At 37.8% G+C, this 12,684-nt stretch overlaps 1 protein-coding gene across 1 annotated transcript in view; it reads left to right on the top strand.

Annotated features, from left to right (window-relative positions):
* ANO1 (anoctamin 1) overlaps positions 1–12,684 on the top strand; it is a 131,703-nt gene that overhangs the window by 62,555 nt on the left and 56,464 nt on the right. The window contains exons 7-9 of the mRNA XM_088145813.1: positions 8,103–8,154; positions 11,873–11,938; positions 12,459–12,514. Coding sequence (XP_088001939.1) covers positions 8,103–8,154; positions 11,873–11,938; positions 12,459–12,514 — 174 coding nt within the window. The remainder of the gene's footprint in view (positions 1–8,102; positions 8,155–11,872; positions 11,939–12,458; positions 12,515–12,684) is intronic.

Below are 12,684 nucleotides of genomic sequence, written 5' to 3'. Positions count from 1 at the left end.
CTCATTGACCCAGAAAACATTTATTATATGAAAATAATCTAATAAATACTACTTTAATTAATAGTACTACAAATCATAATAACAACAATAATAATGGATAGTCCCACTGACCCTTTGGGGTTGATATTGACCCCTTTGGAGAACCCTAATAGAGTGGGACATGACAAGTTGTACAGAATACATATTAAAAAATAAGATACAGTAAAAGACTGTAAGCTGCTAGGCAATAAAATACTCTGTTGTAGCAGACTAGGGGCACTCAGAGACTAAGCTGTAAGGTTGGGTGCTAAGCCCAAGTCAGAAGTTATCATCTAGTGAATTTGGAGCACTGCTACACAGAGTGCTGTATGTTGTGGCAGGGTTGATGTCTGAAAGCAGCAGGGAAGAGTAAAATTGTTTGCAGTAATAGTTGGATTCGGTTGCTGCAAATATCTCTGTAATACAAGCACTGGAGGAGGACATGCTCTGTTGTTTCTACATGCCCAGATTCACATTTGCTGTTCTGAGAAGGGAGTCTTTCCATATCTCCTTCGAGCATGGCTGAAGGGAGAGTGTGACATTCTGGTAAAGTAAAGCCCATTCTGGGCTTTGGGACTTCCAGTTGTGTAGCATATGCCATGGGGGAGACAGAATACCTGAGACTTTGGCTGATGAAGTAGTTTGGGGCCCTGGCTAAGTCAGACTGCTACTCTGCATATGTTATGTGTTGTTTAATAACAGCTTTGGCCTGACCATACAGGTTTGTTTGTTTGTTTTTGTCTGCGCTCAGTCATTGCTGACCCTGCAGTGACTACTTGGACGAGTCCTTGCAGTTTTCAAGGCAATTGTTTTTCGGAAGTGGTTTGCCAGAGCCTCCTTCCTAGAGCAGAGCCCAGCTGGCGAGTGCAGGAGGCGGGGTTTCCGTTACTTCGCGCCCTTTTCGGGCGCGCGCAGGTTTTTTTTTTTCATGCTTACCGGCAACTGCTCCCAACTCCTTTTTGCAAGGCGCCGCCAGCATTTTTCCTCCCACCGGAGTGAGAGTACCCATTTGTCTACTCGCGTGAGTTTTCGACCTGTTGGGTTGACAGGAACTGGGGAGGAAACAGGAGCTCACCCTGTTTAACGCGAAGGCTGGACTCGAACTGCTGAAGCGTCAACCATTTCTGGCCGGCAACTTTCAGCGTAGTCCTCAGTTAACCACTTGTTCAGCGTGTGTTCGAAGTTGCAATCAGCTGAACAAGTTATACTTATGACCGGTCCTCGAAGTTCTAGCCATCGCAGCACCCCTGCAGTCACATGATTGTGATCTGGGTACTTGGCAACTGGCTCACATGATGGTTGCAGAGTCCCACAATCACATGATCACCATTTGGGACCTTCCCTGCTGGCTTCCTACAAGCAAGGTCAGTGGGGAAGCCAGCAGGGAAGGTTGTAGGTCACTTCTGCTGCTTTTTTTCCCAGGGAGCCTTCTGTGGAGTACAAGATCACAGGGATCTTGTATTCCATAGCTCACTTGTGCTGCAACACCCCCTCCTCAACCACATGCACTCATGCAGCACAGCAACAATCCCTCCCCAGCCCGCACACACTTGCCTCAGCACCCGTCCTGCCTCACTCCATAGTACTCACCTGCCCTCTGGCCTCTTGCGAGCTGCCTGGAACTTGCAACTTCCAGCCAACTTCCCCATTGACTTTGCTTGTGGGAAGCTAGCAAGAAGTCACAAATCACAGTCACTTGAAGTCCTCACTTAATGACCTGCAGTTTTCGCTTAATGAGAGCAACGGGGACTGCCGGGATTACCATCACTAAGTGATGCAGGCATATGACATTGCACTTTATGACCATATTGCTTAACAATGGAAATTCTGGTCCCAATTACCATCATTAAGTGAGGACTACCTGTAGTTTATGCCAAGTAGAAAATACAGAGAAAGGCCCAAGGATGAGATTTTAGTCACTACTATCCATATCAAATTGGATTGCAAATCACTGCTGATGGTTGTTGGGCAAGTGCAAGGGGGATGAGGGACAGTCTAAAGCCAGTTGCAAAGTCTCCAATTTCATAAGGCTGTCATGGGTCACAGGATGGCACTAGAGATACTGTTAGGGATTTGAAGGACTGCTCTTAAGAATTTTGATTGTACAAGCTCCAGTGGGGCAAATTGGAAAAGGGATACAACTGTAGAGAAGCTGTGCAAGTGACTGCTTTCAAACAGTTTAAGAACTATGGATATGTATTGCCACCTCTTGTCCTAAGGTATTTAAGGATGACAGATGAGCTCCTCTATACACTGTGAGCAACATAGTTTCCATGGATTTCCTATTGCTGGTAAAGTGAAAGACTATCCCCAAATATTTGAAGTACAATACTGCCTTAGACTTGTGGCCATCTGTATTCTATAATTGGGTCTTGAGGCTTGGGAAAATGCCATGATTTTGGTTTTCTGATAGTTACTGTAAGTTCAAGCAGATCTTCCTTGTAGTCCTGTGCTAGGGCCCTCAGTGCTCTTTTAAGGCCAATAGGAGGAATACTGCTGTATCATCTGCATATGGTAGGAGAGAAATATATCCCCCAGAAAATTTTAGTGAGTGAAAGTCTGTGTTGTTGAGCTAGCTCACCTTGGAGTTAATATAAACTTTGTCTAGGAATGGGTCTAGTATGCAGCCTTGCTTGATGCCCTTCTGGTGGTCAATAGCATTAGTGATGGCCCTGGAGGCTCCACCCTACCTTGAACGTTATGTCTTCAAGGGATCAGAATAGGCAAGATGATGAAAATGGCTCTGTAATCCAAGCCATGAAGAAGGGGTGGAGCTTGGATCATCATATCTACGATCTTGCCTGATTTGACCTCCTCCCCCTTCAGGGTTTTTCAAAGTGATGCTGTTGCTGAGGTTTAGCAAAGATGTAACCCTAAAGAGTTGTTACATAGAGGCTTTACTATTGGAAGAGCATCCATTGTCGGTTCTGTAAATGCTTCTGAAGTGTCAGCTGTATGAGTGAACAGCAATTGCACTCAGAGACGCAAGTTCTATTCCAGGAAAGTCCTATTAAGACACATTTTGGAAGTTGTGGAAGTTTGATAATTTGGAATGATAGTAGTAATTCATCTAGATAAAACAGACTTTCTGTCATACGAATAATACTTATCCCGATTGGCTTCAAGTATTATATTAAAGCAGTTACTATTACTATTTTTATTTTAACCACTTCCCCTCTTGTTACAGTTAGCCTTGTCCTACATCATCATGATGACTCCCTGAAAATGATATGATGATATACCAGTCCTGCTGTAAAATATTTGCCCAGAATTCCTCTTAGTAACTCCTGTCTGAACTACTGTTTAACATTAACATTCCTTAGTGCATTCCTATGCATGCTTACAACTTGTGACCACAATAGGGACCGGAAAATTCATCGTTAAGCAGTGTGGTCATTAAGTGAGGCATCCTGTGACCTCACACATTTTCACATTAAACGAATCACCATGGTCATTAAATGAATCACATGGTTGTAAAGTGAATCACTGGGTCGTTAAGTGAATCACGCTGTTCCCCATTGATTTTGCTTGTTGGAAGCCAGGTAGGAAGGTCACAAATGGAGATCATGTGACCCAGGACACTGCAACCATCGTAAATATATGTTGGTTGCCAAGCACCTGAATTTTGATCACATGACTATGGGGATGCTCCGATGGTCATAAGTGTGAGGACCAGTTGTATGTCACTTTTTTCAGCACCATTGTAACTTCTAACAGTTGCTAAACGAATGGTTGTAAGTTGAGGACTACCTGTAATCAGGAATAAGCTTTCTGTATTTAATGAATCTTCTTCTGTAATAGGTGATTTAGGGTTGCAACTGGGGGCTTTTCATTTTTCAGTTCTTCACCTGAAAATTAAGAGTATTTTTATATATTTAAGCTATACACCATTAGAATTATGAACTCATGGCAGTTTGGATTAATAAAACACTAAAACAAAATTCAAAAAATCAGTACAGTTTCGACAGAAATCATTAGCCTGGCATAGGCCAACATCAACTTTTAAGTGCCCTGTAGAACAGCTCTGAAAGAATGCCAGAGTTAGTACCAGTCTGGCTACCAGTGAGAGGCTGTTCCACAAAAAATGGGAGTCATCGTAGAAAAACACAATTTCCAGGCCCCGACTCATCTTACCTTTTATCTTTCAAGGTATTACAATTATGAGATGGGTGAAGTTTTATAGCAAAAAAGGGGCACTTTTGCTACATTTCTCAGCATTTTTGGTATCTTGCTTTAAAGTGCTATAGTTTGTTTAACTGGAACATTTGCATGATGAAAAAACTCTAATACACAGAGCTAACTACAAGTTGCTGTTGATTAGCATTCGGCTTGCAGTAGTTTCCTATTGGCAGCTGTTATAAAACCAAGGAGTCTGTATAAATTGCATGAGGAATTTTATTGCTTCTGTATACTTCCTGCATCTTCCTCCATATTCTAATCTGTCATCACTAATCCAGTACCAAATACCACAATAAATCCTGCTCCCAACCCCCACTTTTCTTATCTGTAGAACATATAATGCCCTAAGATTTCATTATTCTATTGCTGGTCCTTTTTGTCCACTAGACTCCACTGTTTTCCTCCCATTTATTTTGGATAAACAAACCAACTAATATTATTAACAAATGTATTTTATTAAAAACTATGTTTAATTTTTTTTTTTTTTAGTTTAGCTCTGAAGTGCTTACATTGTTAATGGATAACAGTTGTCATTGTACAGAATTCATGAGAATTTATTTTTGTATAAACACCTTCACTTTAGGGAAGACACAATTATTTCTACGTAGATTTTATTACATTTAACTCAGAAATCCATCTTAGATGTATCAAGGAGTAACATATAAATTCCAGGAAGGGAAGGAAAAGGGAAGAAAAGGTGAATATGTTCTTTTAATTTCTTAAGAAATAGAAGGTGGAGGGTGGACAACAACAAATCCTGGATTACAAGCACAGGATTACAATCAATCTACAATTACAATCACAGCCCAGCAGGAGGATTGGGCTGATAGAAACAATATCCCTTCCCCCCCCCCCCAAAAAAAATGCTATAGGCAACAGGTTTCTTCTGCCTGCTGTAAAGCAGGTAGGTAGGTAGTAGATGGGTGGGTGGATGGATGGATAGATAGGTAGACAGACAGACAGACAGACAGACAGACAGACATGTATACACACATATATACATACATAGCTTGCAAATGACCCAATAAGAATATATACTTTCCTCACTGTCTTTTATACTACATATTAACATATATTAACTTGTTCATAGTTATACAATTTCATATAAATATCTTTTTTACAATTTTGCATTCAAAAAAACTCTATGGACTGCAATCCCATCTGTTGTTTTCTGGGGATTTTCTCAGTGAACTAATTGGGAACTGTTAGACTTATGTAGGGTTATGCTGTTAGTATTGTTTTTGTCCAGAATGCTTTCTTTTGCAAAACAGAAAGGTGGTAAGTCTTTTTAATTGGTTTCCATGGCTTAGGAACGCAACTGTAGTAGCTAAATACTGTATATGGCTATTATTGTTTTATTCACCAGCATCCATTTAAAAATAAGACTTATTTAAACAAAACAAAATGTTAAGTAAAATAGGAAAAAGATATGAGACTGTTTTTAAAGGCATGCCTAGCCCTGGAGATTATGCATGCCACTTTGTGACTCATTAGACTGGAAAGGTCTTGCAGTTTTATTTTATTTATTTTATTTATATTTCAAATGTGTCACCACCCATCTCACTACAGAGCATCCATTTAAAATAATTTTAATCTTTGTTTCAGAAGGGCTGCAACCATAAACATATGAATGAATCACACATGTCATGTGGGGCTTGTACCAACCATATCTTATTAGTCAATACTTTCATTTATATTGAAAACAGTTATTACAGACAGATGTCCAATATGTACTTGATACAACTGGTAACTGGTTTGCTGTGCCTGACAAACATAACAATTCCTGGTTATATTATCTACATTTATACTGACCAAAATGGGCTGGTACTAATATAAATGTAAAAGTTGGATATTCCCCTTATTAGAATTTAAAATATTCTTTTTTAAAGTCACTTTTTAAATTCCTATTATTCTTGAATGTCAGTGTGGAGATATATGAATTTATATAAGTTGATTCCTTGATGACTGATTTCCATGTTAAGAGCAGTGATGTATTCTTTCAACATCTGCCTACTGCTGCCCACTCCATAGTAAAGAGCAATTATTACATTACTGAGAATTTGATAATATACCACAATAAATCATTTAAAATTTTGAAATGCTTGTACTAGAAAAAAAAATCTACTAGCCAACTCTGGTTTTAAAAGGTAGAAGAAAAAGATTTTATCTGATCTTCATCTTTACTTGGTGAAGGCATATGGATACCTGAGGGACCATCTCACGCCTATCACATCAATCCATCTCACCCAGTCAGGCAGAGAGAGCATGTTACAGACCCCATCAGTGAGAGAATGTCAGCTGGTGGAGCCCAGGAGGAGAACCTTCTCTGCCCCCGCCCTCTGGAATATTCTCCCACCAAAGGTGTGGCAGGCCCCTACCCTCCCGTTTTTCTGGAAAGGACTAAAGACCTGGCTCTGCCAGTTTGTGTGAGGCAATAAGCTTTTTAATCAATCCTGGGGGTGGCTGGTACCCTGATGATGCTTCCCAAGCTACTCACTAATTACCATCAATTCTTGGAATATATTTATTATTTATTAATAATATATTTATTATTTATTCAGGACTAGTTTAATATTGTATTTTTAATTGATTTTATCTTCTCTGTAAACTGCCTAGAGTTGTTGTTTTTTAACAAGATGGGTGATGACAAATTTGATAAAATAAATAAATATATAAATATTCACTTCAACTCAGAGGGATATCCTTTGTTCTTACCATGGATTACAAAGGTGCTAATAAAGTAAATGTGACAGACTTCCTGCAGGACAGAATTCATCGCTGATGCAAACACTCTCCACTTGGATTGCCTTGAAAGTTATCTAACTGGCTTCCCACAAAATAGTATGGCTTATTTCTGAAGCTATTCCAATTTTCTTTGGAAATAATTCTTCTCCTGTCCCACCTATTCAACCAGCAATGTCTGTGGGGAACGGGGGCCAAAAAAGTAAAGATGTAGTTGCAGCAATGCAATCAAAGCCCCATGTGTGCAAAACATATGCATGTACAAGAACAGTTTTCAATCACATTGCTGCAACCACAATCTTGACTTCTTTGTTACCCTCACTACCATCCTCGGATGCTATTGTATGCAAGCTTCAAAGTCAGTCAACCAAGTCTCTTCTTTTGTACATACTGCTTCAATCACACTTCCTTGACTAAGGTGAATTGTTCCCAGAAACTCCTTGTTACCAGGTATCAGAAAGAGTAACAGCCTATTACGTTACACTGAAGGAAAGGCTTCTAAAACTGAGACAGGATAAAAACTAAGCAAGCTTGTTGGTAGATTAGGAGAGGTTTCTAAATGTAGGACTATTAGAGTTGGGCTGCAAAATTCTGGGGTACCTTAGTTAGAGTTTTCTGAATCTCTTTGGTTCATTTGGATTTTGTAGCCCAACTGAATGAATACAAGTGAATGAAGGAAACCTATTACTCCACTCAACATTAACATCTGATCAAGTTGATAAGCAGGTGATGTTTGCTTTAAGTGTTGAGACAAGCACTATGAACTTCTGAAACTTGTAGTCAGAAATATAAGTCGCAGCAAGGTATTAACTTGTTTTGGGTAAGGTTAATGGGATGCTTCCACAATATGAACAAGTAATCAAATGGGTGGTTTAATAATAATTAAATAGTAGCCCATTTAATTATTTGCTAATACTGTGGAAACATCCCATTTTCTAACCTTAGGAAAAAAAGGAATACTAATAGTAATGGTGTTTCTCGATGGTGTACACAATAATCTTTTTTGTATTATGACTTTCACATTTTTAATATTTTGATTGGTTTAATTATGATGCTTAAGAACTGCACTGTTAGTCATTGAAGTGGTACACAGAGATAATATTATTTCCCATTTCCCAAGGGGCTACTTGTTCTCTGATGCTTATGAAACATTTTTCCTATAGGTTTATGAAATACTGAAAAGAACTACATGCACCAAAGCCAAGTATAGCATGGGTAAGAACATTTATTTACATTTCAGATTAGCATATATTCTAGATTCCAGAATGTTTTAGTGTATACTTCAAGAGATCATGAGTTTTCACACCTTTCCCTAATAAGCTGAGTGCAGTATAGGTGACCTGCTTAAAGACATTTGTGAAATGATTTTTAGATCATAGCATATATGCAGGTTTTTGATAAATAAAACAATACCTTACAGATATATACCCTGCTTACACATTTCTGTTTGTATACATTTTATTTATAAGTACCATTGTCCAAGACTGTTGGATATGGTACTGTCTTACAGATACATGTACAATACCCTTGCATGTTTACTTAGAAGCAAATATTATTTGAGCTGCAAACATCCAGATGACCACCAGATGGTAGCAAAGATGTATTTACTACAACCTAGTGACCCTTTGGATTTTTGCAACCCAGATCTGGTAGCTGTAATTTAGTTCCAGTGTGTAACTTTTCTTTTTAAATTTCACTATTATATTATTTTCATTTACTCTAATTAAACAAGCTGTTTATCAGTAAAGGATTAAATGAAAATATGGGAAACTGAATTAATGCTATTGCCAATACATATATTGGCAGAAAAACAGTGATTCACTGTCCTTCAAAATGAAAGGCAAATTAAGTTGATTGTATCAATCTCTCATTTAAAGTATACCATATCATCAACATATCTTGCTACTCTTGTGTATATGGATATAAATGGACTTTGATCCTTAAAAGTTACTTTGGGACAGTTTATATCATAAAAAGAAGAAATACAGTAAAAATTTCTTTTAAACTATGGGCATAGTGAATCAGCAAAGATGAAACTTTGATAATACACATGCTGAATTTTAAGCATATATTTACATCTCATCTAAGAACATAGTGTCATCTCTATTCCTTGCATTCTAAAGAGTTAATTAATTATGTGGCTCCACTAAACAATGTTTTTAATTAAATATATTGCTGTGAGAAAGAAGGCCACGCAGACTCAAAGCAGAAGGTGCTTCAGAGCTTGTGGAACCTGTCTGTAGCTCCTTAAAGCAGATGCAACTTTTCCTGGGACTGCATGGCTGCCCTCTTCAGCTGTAGCATGATCCCAGTAAAAGCCATATTTGGTTCAAAGAGTTGTAGAACAGTGCTACATATGTACTCATGCATGCAGAAATGCATTTTTCCCTTCAAATCCAAAGCTTTTCATAACCATAATTCTCACAACTGTAAGTTTTTAAAATAAGATCACTATGGCTGTATCCTTTGCCCTCACATCTGAAGCACTACCCAGCCCTAGTGCAAACCATTGTTTACATTTGCTGACATTGGAATCTGACTTTCTGTGTGTGCAGCAGCTTTTCTTCCATAGTAAGTTGCTGAGAAGGCTTTGGCAGGAAATACCTAGAGGCATGTCTCTGCATAAATGCATATGACACTAGGTATGTTGTTAATGGAAGCTATAGAGTTGGATTTTGTGGTGGTCTATTGCAGTAAAAGCTGTAAAGTTCTTAATGTGTTGAAGGCAAGGGCTGTGCAGCGATCTAGATTCAAAGGTCCCAATGTGTGTACCTGTTGAGGGCATTTTAAGCCAAACACAGTTTTTCTGCTATGCAATTAGAGAAAAGGACATCATTTCTGTATTTTCTGACAGGTGCTCTGTGTGCCTGCATGTGCTCCAAATCACATGTTATACAGTACATATCACATAGGATTGCTGCAGACATGTGTTGCATGTCTAGGACACCATTTCTCAGCCTGGTACTCTCCAGATTTCTTGGATTATACTCAAATACCATACTGACCAGGAATTATGGGAATCATAATTCTGATTGATGGTCTATAGTAGATCGCTTTCTAAAATCATTGCAGTCATTTACTGAGCCTGTTGGGTATGGGAATCAGCCCATGCCTTGAACTTGAGTGGTATCTTTGAAAAAGGACATTTCTCTGTAGCTGAAAAATCAAGGTCCAGGAGTTCATGTCTTCTTAGCATAGATCTGTTTCATAGCATTTACCAAGCAGCTTTCCGTTATGATCATAAGCTAACCTAATAGGCATGGTTACATTAACAAAGGAAATGGTGTGATGAATTATTTATTCCTTCCATCAGAAATGGATGTAGGAAAAACACTGGTGCACATTCCATAATTAAAAAAAAAACATTTGGATGTAAATGGATGTTACATCTCCTGAAATGTATTTATATCAAAAATATTAATGCTTGCAGTCTGTTAATATAAATAGTAATATAAATTATTGTAGTTTGGATAGAATAGATGAGATTTTATTTTGAATGCACCAAAATACTGACAAAATGTATAGATGTGAAATGAGGTCTCTAGAACTCATTATGTCAAAACTGATCCAAGACACCTCAAGGATTCTGTCTTCAGATAATTAGCATTTCACCCTCAAATGAATGGACTAGCAGCTTCAGCGTGGGAGGAGGAAGATTATTCTGTACACTTGGCCAATCTGTAGTCAAAATGTAGGTTTATATTTTCAAGCTTTTAATGCTCAACAAAATAATTTAGTTATAGCCTGTGTGAGCTTCAGGTAGAGTTATTACGTTCATGATGTTTAACAAATGAGCAGGGTTGGCATTTTTTTTTTCTTACAACAAGATCCAGGCTTCTGATAAATACCCCATTTAATAGTGAAGCACCAGTCTTTGTCATTTTAGAGATCCAATTTTTTATTTGCCACCTAGAGCCACAAACAGAAGAATATACTAGTACAGTTGAGAAAATAAAACTGATAATAGTTTGTCTTATGGCCAGGTAGTTTTTTATGCTTTTGCTATTTTAAATATTATAAATATATATATTGGCAGATGATTTGGGGAGAGAGTGGTTCTCTCCACTCCTTAGTGGTTGCTGTTTAACCTTGATAATAGGCTAGTTTGTGCATGCATAAATGCTTCTTTTTTATATTCCATAAATAATTTCAAGTGTAAGTTGCATTGATCATTTCAATTTTTTTAAAACAAAAGCAAAGCTTTGGTCTTCCAAGTAAACTTTTCCAGAATATCCCAATTGTCTGACAGATTATTATCAGGAGATAACCTACCATTGCACATAAATGTCTAATAGAACATTCCGCAGCAATAATGAATGGGAAAGTAGCACAAAATGCAACTGGAAATATATGCTGCATTCAGAAGAAATAATATTAGTGAACTCACTCTTAAGAAAAAATAGATGGTGGGTTATCAGGAAACTGAAAACATTTTCCCAATATAGAATCTACCACACAATGGTATACCCTCTTATATCCCTGCCCAGTGCTTTGTTATCATGTTGATATAGTCACTGCTTGTTTTATTCTTTTTCACGTCGGTTTTAGGGGTTAGATTAAAGTTAGATTAAAGCTAGCATTTGAGATAGCAACCCAAGCATGTATTATTAGGTAACATAATCCCTTCAAAGTTTGTCAGGATTCCCATATTATAAAGCTGCTATATTAATGCTAGCTACTGTAATGAAAAAACACATCTAGGAATAAAATGTAGCTTTCAAGAGTTTATAGAAAGCTGGAATATGATAAGCGATGTCTAAGCACATTCTTCATTCACTGCAAAATCTCAGCATCTCCCAGTGTGTCTAATCTTATTTAATCCCAAAACCAAAGATGATTCCTCTGAAGGAATAATATACATTTCTCAGAGTCTCCCATCGCACAAGCATTGTAACTGCTCAATCATATAACTAATAGACAAATGTGTAAACAGGGAAAGGAGAGGGAAGAAAGAAGGACACTACCCTTTTAAATAAAAGACGAAAATGTGATAAATATGGTAAGTATGATGCCAAGGTCTTTCCAAAGGCTTTCCAAATAGCTTCTCTAATCAAGCTTATATCTGATTTTAAAACTCTCTGTGTGAATGTGTGCGTATGGTTTGCATGAGGATGTGCGTGGGGATGTATCCTGTCCCCAGTGTTCAATCCAAGCTGAACTTCTCTTTCTTACAATCTCGCCTTTTGCTACCCTTCCAAATCTGTGGGCTTGCTTTTCAAATCCAATTTAAAGATTCCAGGTACGTACGTTATTATATGACTAATTCCAAGTCATTGGCTTCCTCTCTTGATTCTGAAATACATGATTTCTGATTCTCCATAGTTTTCCATTTCTTGATATCAATCCACTTTATAGTCCATACAGTTAAAAGATATGGAGTCAAATGAGATGGGCTGAGATTCATTGTCTAACAAAATTACTAAAGTTTTGAGGGGGAAATCTCCACAACTGGAAAGTGGGTTTACTTGAGGGAATTCAAATGTGGGAACATAAATAGGTATTTCTTCTTGTTTTTCCAGGGATCACCAGTCTACTTGCCAATGGCGTTTACAGTGCTGCATATCCCTTGCATGATGTAAGTAGTCTTGGAATATATTTTGTGTTTCTAGAAGCCGATACCAAGAATCCCTAACGCATTAGGTACGAATGACACTATTCTAAACATCTTCAGTATTTCATGAGCCTCGTAGACTGTACATTTAGATTAAAAATTAGCAGTTTGTTCAAGAATCTGCCAACTTGTTA

This window comes from Python bivittatus, unplaced genomic scaffold (assembly GCF_059951505.1).
Source record: "Python bivittatus isolate LINGU-HERP-01145 unplaced genomic scaffold, Pbiv_v1 ctg000480_np1212, whole genome shotgun sequence".
Taxonomy (NCBI): domain Eukaryota; kingdom Metazoa; phylum Chordata; class Lepidosauria; order Squamata; family Pythonidae; genus Python; species Python bivittatus.
This window is presented reverse-complemented; position numbering and strand designations above follow the sequence as displayed.